Source organism: Typopeltis vanoorti, chromosome 25 (assembly GCF_054136105.1).
Source record: "Typopeltis vanoorti isolate ZY-2024b chromosome 25, IOZ_Tvanoo_1.0, whole genome shotgun sequence".
Taxonomy (NCBI): Eukaryota; Metazoa; Arthropoda; class Arachnida; order Uropygi; family Thelyphonidae; genus Typopeltis; species Typopeltis vanoorti.
Window position 1 is genome coordinate 39,208,805 of NC_143573.1, and position 11,171 is coordinate 39,219,975.

Consider the following 11,171-nt stretch of genomic DNA (forward strand, 5'->3'; position numbering starts at 1 on the left):
ATAACAATTTCCCCTCCCGTCGAAAATATTTCCAGATGCAGCCGTTGCGATCCACGATAACATAGAAATATGACATAGTTTTGATACATAATATTAAAAAAAAAAGGATACATCCCATGAGGTTGACTAACTTATCTTCAAATGGAAGGTCCTTATAAAAGTTCTTCGTATTGAAAATTAATTCCCACAAAGTTAAAAGCAAGTATTTTGTACATGGAATTGATCTTTGAAGGAACTGTCACACATAACGTTATATCAGACGCGGATTGTTCTATAAATGAGGATTAAAAAAGCCATATCGACGTTTATATATTTTTTATTTTTATAAACTGATAGCTAGAATGAAATTCATCAATCCTTTTTCCAAGAAAAAAGGATTGGTCGTCAAGCCTTCTCCACGTTCACCCCACTTCGACTCTTTGAAATATCTGTAAACCAATTTTGGCTGAAATACTACGGAAAAGCACCGCTTCTGAGTGCGCAGAAACATGCTGAAATCATTGACCAAGATTGAGAACATACTGAACATCCGAATTAAAGTTTTCTGTGTTTTTTTTAAAAAATTTCCTTCCTGTAAATAATTTCTGGAAATGAAACTAGATTCGTGAGCTTTTTTACTTTCCTATTCAAATGGAAATGTTACGAAATGGCCTCGGAATCTCTGTTTCATAAAGATTTGAACCAATTTATAGTTGTAACTATAAACTGGTTTTATAGAATTGCTGAAATTCCATTTCAGCAATAAGAATTGCTGAAATTCCATTTCAGCAATTCTATAAAAGCAATTTCAGCAATGTCAAATAAAAGAAAATAAAAAAGGATCATTATAAATAATTATGTTACACAGGTGTACAGCAACAGCACACTGAAATAATTTTTAAAATATCTTTTAAAAATTGCGAAAACATAAAAAAAATGAAATTTTCATTAAAAAATAAATAACACGAATAATTTTAAGGATTCTTCCACCAGTGTTTTCATTGCTAGTGCAGCAACATGTCCGCTTTGTAATTGATTTTTTGTTGTCATTGTTTATTTTATTTTGTTTTTTGACTACAGATATTAGGCGGATGTTTAGTTTCCGCTAAAATAATGACGGTAATTCATTAACTTTACAAATTCCAGAACCTATTGGACACCTCAATTCACCTGAATTCGAGAAGTAAGCATTTTGCAAACTAAAAATGTCATTAACAAGGTTCGAAATCTTAGAGGAAGATCTTGTTGATTTACGAGATTATATATTTTCAAGAGTGGACTTGCTTCCAGAAGTTGCAGAAGAAAATACGCAACCATTAATTCAAGAAATACAGAATTACTTTCATGAAGTCAACTGCTTGCTTATCGAAATGGAGCATGAAGTTCAGAGGGTACCTACTCATTGTCGCACTGATTTACTTAACAGAGTACAACGGTATCGAAAAGAATGTCAGAGTCTTCACGATGACTTATTTTCAGCAGTCGGTACACTTCAAACTGTGAAAGAAACAACCACTACGGATGATACATTATCCGAGATGTCTACAACAAAATTTAATCAAAGAACTCTGCTGCTCCAAATGAATGCCACGTTAGCGAGAACTACGAACAGTATAGCTAACGCAACTCACGTAGCAGCCGCAACCGACCAAATGGGATCATTTGTAATAAGTGATTTGAGATTTCAACGAGATTCTCTAATCCGAGCAGAAATTCGTCTCTCTGACATAGATTTCAGTATTTCGCGGCGTAATAGCCTCTCCACGATATTTATGAAAAGAGTTATTACAAATCAAATAATATTAATCCTAATTATTCTTATTGAAGTTGGTATTTTTAGTGGGATTATCTACTGGAAATATTTTAGAGAGTAAACTGCTGTGTATTATTTCATATTCTTGTTATCTACCAATCCAAGGCCATATAATGATATCAAATATGTATTGCTTTAACTATTTCAGCGATGTTAATATTTTAAACAAATGACGATTTTCAGTGAAATATTAAAAAGATCTTATTAGCGTCATCATTCAGGACATTATGAGGACAACCACTCCCAGTGAATGTGTGGGTGGTAAGCATTAAAAAATAAAAAATAATATATATATCAAGATTCAGTTTTGTCTATAAATTTCCAGTTAGAATCTGATACCATGCTATGAACACTAAATATTAGCATTTAACATGTAAATTGTAACGAAATTTGTAGTTTGCTAAACATACAATATATTTTATTATACAATTTAGGAAAGTTTTCTATCTCAGAACTTTAAGTTCCATTTCAATGTTGTTGAATAGTAGCCATTCATTAACCAGAAAGAAAAAAAAAATTAGCAGAATTTAAGCATTTAATGCCTGAATGCAAAATATTTTTAGCTTTTCTAATTAATATTATTGCTAAAAATATGAAGTAATATGAGATTATGATTGTAATGAAAAGTTTATTTCAACTTAAACTGTTTTTATTCCTGTTAGTTTCTGAAATATGATTCCCTGTTTCCCCCCCCCCCCCCGTTCCATTTTAGACGACAAATGACATTATGTCTCAGAATTGATATTTCATTGTAAAAATATCAATTATAGAAAGCACATGGACCATATTATATATATATACACATATATATACACAAGCACACTATATTTGCAGCAATCTCATGGCTTAACTCAGATTTCTGTAAGGCTTAGTCATTGTCACTGTTTGCTTTTACTCAGCAGACAAAACAGAAATTAAACTTTTTATTCTATCACTGAGCAAATGTGCTTTGATATTTTCAGGATTTATCCAGTTATAGCATACTGATAACATCAGTATGTTACAATGTTTATTTTCAAGATTTCATAGTTGACTGCTATGTGAAAGACATAATTTAAATGATTTTGCAGTGATATAGAGAAATATAATAAATACTTTTTGTGCAAAAAAGCTTTGAATACCAAGAAGTATAAAAAGGTATTTGGGGTCCATGTACTTTTATTTTATGTCTACCATGTATAAAGTAAATATATGTAGTGTGTATGTTTTTATTTATATATATATAATATATATGTTAATTTTCCAGCAATCTCATGGCATAACGCAGATTTCTGTAGGGCTTATTCACTACTGCAATAGTAGATTCATTACTCTGAATGGATCCTTTACATAAAATTGCAGAAGTCATACTTGGTTTTATGAATGTCATGTTGTTAAAACAATACTGCTATAATTTTGCAATGTTTTATTGACCAGTTTATGTAAATAAAGTATTTTAAAATACTTATGATGCATTCACAATTAATTATACAGAATAAAATTTCTGCATAAATGCTATTTTTATAGGCCAAGAATACAATCAGAATTTGCATGTAGTTTATAATAATAACATCATTTATTGGCTGTGTGGATGGCATTTCTGCTCTCCAACCCACAAATTTGAATTCCTGAAAGCTTAGCCTCACATATGTTGGATTACTTTATTAGTTGATTCTGTATTGTTGCATAAACGATATAAGGGGGCAATGTATTCAAAGTTTGGATGAGAAAGGGGGAGGAATGGAGGAGAAATACTTTGAGTAACAGATGATGTAGAGAAACCAAAACTTGCCTTAAAAATGACTGAGATTTTTAAGGCAAAACAGGTGATTGGAAAAAAGAAACAAAGCAGTTCTCTTTGTGAGGCAGTAGGAAGAATTGATTGGCAAGGAGAGGAGGAATTGTTCATAATAGTTAAATAAAGGTTTATGACAATAAAGAATGCTGTAATTGGTGAGTGGACTACTGTGTGTGTGTGGGGGGGGGGAGGCAAGTGCATAGGACTCGGAAGATGGTCACGAAAGCATGGTACTGACTGAGATACAAGATACTTTCCCATGAATGCTTTTGTTCCTACACTGATTAGTGTTTAGTTTTTTTAATGATCAGGAAAAAAATAGTAACATCAATCAGATTAGACTTTTGGCTTGGAAAAATTAGTGGAGTTGTTGTAGTTTTAATATTAATAAGCACAAGGTGTTGCATTTGGAGTGCAGAAATATAAGGCTGTGTACTATAGTGATGGTACTGTACTGCAGAGAAATGGATGAGATTAGAGTTCTGGAAGTGGACATATTGCAAGTGTTGCAAAGACTACGCATTATACTGTCACTATGATAAGAAGTACGCTAGTAGGGATAAGGAAGTGGTTGTGCCACTGTATAAAGCACTGGTCAGACACTATCAAGGGTCTGGAATGTTGGCTATGGAGAGAGGTTAAAGGAATGTGGTTTGCAGAGTTTGGTTGATAGGAGGAAAAGAGATATGATAGAGACTTTATAGTGAGGGAATTTACTGGATTAATCCAGAGAGGATTATAAAAAAAGCAGAAGGGAGAGGGAAAGAACCAGAGGCTATCTCTGGAAGTTGTGTGAGAGTGTGGTGAAGAGGGGTGTGAGGAGTAGATTTTTTACATGGAGAATTGTGGGTGAATGGAACACATTACTGGTTGTTAATACAGGCAGTGTTAAGGATTTCAAGATTCAGTATGATAATTATGTTTTCAGCTGAATGAACATCCCATGATGAGTCTGCTGATTCCATGGAGGGTGTAATAATAATAATAATTAATATCATATTGATCTATATTATGAGATTATCATTAATTTTAATCTTTGCAAACTACTTTTTATTTCACATACCACATAGTAACATTGCCTAAAGTGAGGGAAAAGATTATTTTTCACACTCTTTGAATTAAAGTTAATTTTTCAAAACTTAAAATAGCAATGTCTTGTAGCCTGATTCACTGCTCTTTTCTAACTGAAAATGATGTTGGCTATTTCAGAAAAAGACATCTGAAAAATTAACAAATAAAATAATTATTTTCACTATTTCGCTAAAGAGAAATTGACATAGGAACAATAATTCATAGCTCAGACACACAGATGATAGATGAATAGAGAAAGAAACAAGGAAGTGATTCAAAAGACTAATGTTTTAAGGGACATCCTCTTCAGGCAGTATCAGGTGATTTTGTTGTTTCTGACCTGATGTACCTAAATTTCTTGAGGTAAAGAGAATGAATTTTTTCATAGCAAAAAAGTCACATTTGTTTTCAAACTTGTATTTGCTTTTGTGCAGTTGTTTTTCAGATTATACCCATGCATCTAAGGTGCTGATATAAGTACTTCTGTAAACTGTTTTCTCATACTTATCTGAAAAAGAAGTCCAAAAGCATCTATCTGTGTAATGCAAAAGAGATGGAACTGGTCTTTGGGTGAGCAAGTAAGGAATGCCATTTATTGTCTGGTTGCAATGTAGTAGGCAGGTTATACTTCACCAAAATTTTGGCACCCTTTCTCAAAAGTATTTGGACATATGGAATAATTAGTGCTTTAGATTAAGTTATCTGTTTTATATATATATATATATATATATATATATAAGTAGCTGTTAAAGATGTGATCATGTGCAATTTTTTTTGCCTAAACTTGAGAAAGTATGGATGAAACAGGAATATAATTTTTTGTAGTAATGCATTACTAAAAGAAAGCAATGCTTGACATTTAACATATTTATTAATATTTATTATTATTATTATCTTAGACCTCCAGGGAGTCAAGGACTCATCGAGGGAGGCTATAAATCACCCAAAGCAGCTATTATACCTTCCCTTAAATTCATTCACACTAGATGCACTCCTACCCCCCTAAGGGCAAGTTATTCCACTCACTCACTGATCTCTGGGAGAAAAACTTAGCTCTTATCCCTTTCTTGACTGCAAATAAATTTAACTTCCACGGATGCCCCCATGTTCTTCCATATAACAAAAATTTCATCCACTGATATCTTATAAGACCCATTCAAAAGTTTATAGACCTCTATCATATCACACCTTTTTCTCCTGTTAACAAGAGTCTGCAATCCACATACTCGCAATCTGTCCTCATAATCTAAATCCCATAATCCAGATATAATCTTTGTAACTCTTCTTTGCACCCTTTCCACAGCTTCTTTATCCCCTTGCATTTATAGATCATAATTTTAAAAAAATCATACCTCCAAAAATAGAAAGTATATCATAATTTCTTTGAGTGCTTACCTTGATAGCTAAAAATATTTTTAACTTTTTTTCCCCAAGCTTAAGCTCCTTTTTATGATAATCAATTTTATATCACTTTGTTTTATCATCAAAACTAATGAAAAAGTTATTGTCCCTTCTCTTGACAATTTCTTCTAATTAGAATCAGAAATAGAACCATTACATTTTATTCCTCCTCTCCTTCAATTTGAATTCTAGTCTACCTGTCTATTCATTTCTTCTCTTTTTCATCTTTCTCCAAAAGTTTTTTCAACATTTTTTTTTTTTTTAATTTTGTAAACCATCATGTAGAATAAGCAGAAAGAAATGAAAAATTTAATTACAGCAAATGTGATATAATGTGGATAATTGAAAAATAATAGACTTACAAGAATAACCACATGTAGCTGAACGAACAAAAAAAATGATCACATCAATGTATACAAAAATGCCAAGCAGACAGTACTAGAACAGTTGTTAATCTCTTCATCACCATTTTTAACACATATCTCAATGGTAGTAGATTTGCACAAAATGCCTACTGGAGAATTAAATCTAAGCTATTAAGCATAAATTTCTTCTTTCATAGGGCTCTGACTTATTTTCAGTAGTTTAAATGCTTGATATTTGGAAACAAGGTCAAAAAATATTGGAGAAAACAAGAATATAATTTCTCATTAAGTATAATATACTTCTCACCATCCCTCCCCCACAAAAATTATACCTTTATTGATGGCTTCAGTCAATGCCTAATATAATAAAGAAAATAATGCATGACATTAAACTTACATTTAATGTTATATATTGTTTTCTGATTTATAAATGAATCAGTTTATTAGTTGGTTATGAATTTAAATTAAGTTTATAAGTAACTTCAGGGCATATGTAAAATAGACCAAAGGAGTTTATTGTGCTTTTACATGATTCCCATCTCCTAAATGTTTGCTAATGTGTGCTAAGTTAAAGTGTAGATAACACAGAAATCCTGCTCTGGAGAAAATCAACACAGTTTTTTTTTTTTTAAACAACACTTCATTCTATACCAGGTTAAACTGGTTTAGCCACAGTTGTGTTTACTCACATGTGACTCACCTGCTATTCATGTCTCCCAATTCAAGTTAGTTTGAACTGTGGGCTGATTTCTCCCACAGAAACATAAAACATCTTGAATACATTTGGTAGTAAGTATTATTATCATGTGACACCTCCAAGGAATCATCATGGGAGGGCAATCGACTTCATTACATCCATCTCACCATCTCCCCTACAACTTAATTCTCAAACTACACTACTACATTCAGTACCATCTACCGACCACCACCAACAATAGCATTTTTTTGTTTGTAAGTTGCATGTGTTCTCATGGCTGATTTACCTGTATATGGTATGCAAAACTTTGAGTTTTCCAGGAGGGGAAACTCTATAAATTAAAGATGCCAAGAAATTATATTCTTGGTTTAATTCAAGTGTAGGGGGCTAATGACTTCACTTATAGTTCGCCCACCGATTTGAGGTCCCTCGACACTTCTGTGCATCTCAGAAAAAGAAGAATCCATTCCGATAATAGGGTAATCAGTCCGTATAGTGGGATGAGTTGTTTATTATTACCGGTCGGAAAATTAACTTCTCTTTTATGATTATTGTAGTTAACTATGTTGCTTGTATAACAGTTGGAAAATTTTACCTATAAAGCACGTGATTTCGCGTGTTGGCGACCAATTCGGACGTCCTTCATTTTTTTCTCCCCTTCAGCATGAATCGACTATTCTTGGAAAGACGCGAAGCAGGGACCTGAAAATGGTGGGCGAACTATACCTTAGTATCCCATAATGCAAAGAACATATCCTTACGGACATGTATAATGCTATGCATTATGGAAAGGGTCACTACCCAGACCAGTTTCAACCTTTATTGAGGTCTCGTCAGCAGAAACCAGACCCGGAAATAACACCAAGGTTGAAATAATGCAGAATTCATATTTCCATATACAAGTAGCCAAAAGGTGTCACACCTTATTACTGCTGCTTCTATATGAGATCATCTAACTTACCTTCGACTGAAAAAGCCCATATAAAGATTTCTCTCATTATGCAAATTGAATGAAGGTCTTTTTCAATCGAAGGACACAATGTGCTGTTTTTCTTCCAATTGCACTACAGTGACCTTCATTCTGTAATAATGAATATAGGTAGTTTGCAGAGTTCTTAGATATGAAATATGAATTCACCCAATCTTCACATTCAACACATTATACAGAAATTACAAGAAATAAATGAAACGTTCATAGCCTAAGTATGCAGGAAGTCAATAGGATTCTTTGTGTATTATTAACTACATATATCGACTAACCACAGAAAGTTTGTTCAAGTTTTCCAGTTTTCTTTTTCAATTGCAAAAGTGATTACATGAGCTGATATATATATATATTTTTTAAATGAACAGCACTGTCATCATTCCATATTTCATCATTTCACAAAGATAAAACCTGCACATTAAGGGAGAATGTTCCCATTCTATGCAACAGCAAAGTGGATAACCAAATTCAGCTGTGACTGCCATGTATTATGTGAAGAAATGATGAACAAAGTTCACAATTAGTAATGTTATATAGATATAGTTCGACTACAGATGAGAGAACCCTTGACACTTCTATGCATGGCAGAAGAAGGCGAATCCATTCTGATAATAGGGAATCAATCTGTTTCATGAGATAAATGTTTATTACTACATGCTGGAAAATTAGATTTTCTTTCATGAACATTCTAGTTTTTAAAGTGATAACTATTTTGCTTTTATAACAGTTAGAAAATTTTACATATAAAGCAAGTGATTTCCCTTTGCTAGAAATTTGTACATCCCTTATTCTTTTCTCCCCTTCAACATGAATTGACTCTTCTTGGCACTCTGCTAACTACAGTTCCATCAACTGCAGGCAGACTATAACTGACTACTAGACATACTGCTCATGTTCCTAGATCTCACAAGAAAGAATGAATTACATCCTGGTCAAGATGTAAATTATTATTATTATTGCACCCTCCATGGAGTCAGAAGACTCATCTTGGGAGGTTCATTCAACTGACAACATTTTTATCATACCGAATCTTAAAATCCTTAACACTCCTTGCATTAACAACATATTCTAGTAATGCGTTCCATTCACTGACAATTCTCCATGTAAAAAATCTACTCCCCACACCCCCTCTTCACCACACTCTTACGTAACTTCCAGTGACGTAAGAGCTCTCCATAGCCAAAGATCTGATGATAAGGTTTGATGCATAAGGGCATCAAAATTGTTGAATGTAAGTATAAAATGCACAGAGCAAAATATTCAGTAACAATATGATATACTTTGAAAAGGAATTTTGAAATTCTGATAGCCAGAATCTACACAGCAACAATAAAAAATGAAAACCCCCACTATGCTACCAAAGAAAGTAAAGTCCATCCCATTAGCTGGAAAGGTGATGTTAATGATATTCTGGGATGCAGACGAAGTAATAGTCTTCTGTCTGGAAAGTAGTGAATCCATCATGGAGGATTACTATGCAACACGTCTAAAGTTGAAGCATTTACATAATGTTATCAAGGAAAAATGCCATCAGAAACTTGAAAAGAAGTATCTTGCTTCCTCAGAACCATGTGCTATCTCACAAATCACTGAAAATGGCTGCTTTTTATGGTTATAGCTTGAAGTTATTGAGTATCTCTCTAATTACACGACATTGTTCTGTCAGACCACATTCTCTTCTCAAACCTAAAAGAAACACCTGGTGATGCTGATTATTGTTATTAGACCTCCAGGGAGTCAAGGACTCATCAAGGGAGCTATACATCATCCACACCATCTGGCATATCTTCTCTTAAACTCTTTCACAGTAAATGCACAGGCAAACTGTTCCACTCACTCATGGTTCTGCGAGAGAAAAATCTAGTTCTCACCCCTTTCTTACCATTACACACAAACTTAACTTCCACAGATATCGCCTGTCCTCTCCCCCACCTTCAATGTAATGAAAAATTTTATCAACCAACATCTACCAGCATCTGCAGTCCACATACTCTCAATCTATCCTAGTATTCTACATTCCATAATACCAATATCATTGTTACTTTGTAATTCTCTGTAACTCTTCTTTGCAGCCTTTCCATAATTTCTTTATCGCTTTGGAACCCAGGAGACCAAATCTGAACACAGTGGTACAGGTCAGTTGTATCGATGACTGTAAATAGGCAAAATGACTTCATGTTAATGTTCTTTTCAACACCACAATTATCCTCAGAGCTGTATTTGCAATTTTTGTTATGTGATCCTTGAACTCCAGCTTCTTATCCACCATAACTTTAAGAATGCTAGCCTCATCAGTTATTCCAAGCACAATCCCATCCATATAACATGCTATTGGATATCTGATCATGCCAAGTGCAAATCACCCTGCAAATACTGTATATTGGTAGTATCTCTGACTGCCCTGTCTCTCTTCACATCATTAGCAAACAACTGAAGATCTCCCCTCATGTCCTTCGCAAGATCAGTAATATGTAAATTAGGTAAATTAGACATCAATGGTCCAAGGACTGATCCCTGAGGCTCACTACTGGTCACCTTTAATCTGGCAGATTCACATATTCCATATACCACTTTCTGATATCTATCTGTCAGCTATCCACTTATCCAAGCCAACAGTTTATATTTATATTCCAATCCCATATTCTCCAGTTTATGCATAACAGCTTTACACGTGGTATCCTATTAAATGCCTTAGCAAAGCTCAACAGTATCATGGTGTATCCATTATGCTTCAATTTTTATGTGATCCAATCCATGAAAGGGTGTAAACCTACAGTACACTAGTACCATGGGCAAACTTAAGGAATTTTTTTTTTAAATTTTTATTAAGCTTTATATTTCTTTGTGTATAATTTTTAAAGGTACTGTCACATAACATTTAAAAAAAAATAATAAATAAATAAAAAAAAAATTGGTAGCACCAAAAGTTCAATTCAAAAGAGGGTTGCCCACATAGATTTGCTAAGTTTCTTTCACATTTGTTAACTGTCCATAATTGGACAATCCAGATCATTATTTCAAGAATTCAGTGGCACACCCAGGGAGGGGGCCAAGGGAGCCCTTCTCCCCCCCCTAAAAAAAAA

At 33.5% G+C, this 11,171-nt stretch overlaps 1 protein-coding gene across 1 annotated transcript; it reads left to right on the plus strand.

Annotated features, from left to right (window-relative positions):
* The first annotated feature begins 1,184 nt into the window (after nucleotides 1–1,184).
* On the plus strand, nucleotides 1,185–1,853 carry LOC150092676 (vesicle transport through interaction with t-SNAREs homolog 1B-like). The gene has a single exon (XM_090414257.1). The coding sequence runs from the start codon at nucleotides 1,185–1,187 to the stop codon at nucleotides 1,851–1,853; it is 669 nt and encodes a 222-aa protein (XP_090270383.1).
* Nucleotides 1,854–11,171: the final 9,318 nt, after the last annotated feature.

What these genes read in the sequence shown, in the direction of transcription:
- LOC150092676 (XM_090414257.1), top strand. Translation starts at nt 1,185, where the DNA reads ATGTCATTAACAAGGTTCGAAATCTTAGAGGAAGATCTTGTTGATTTA.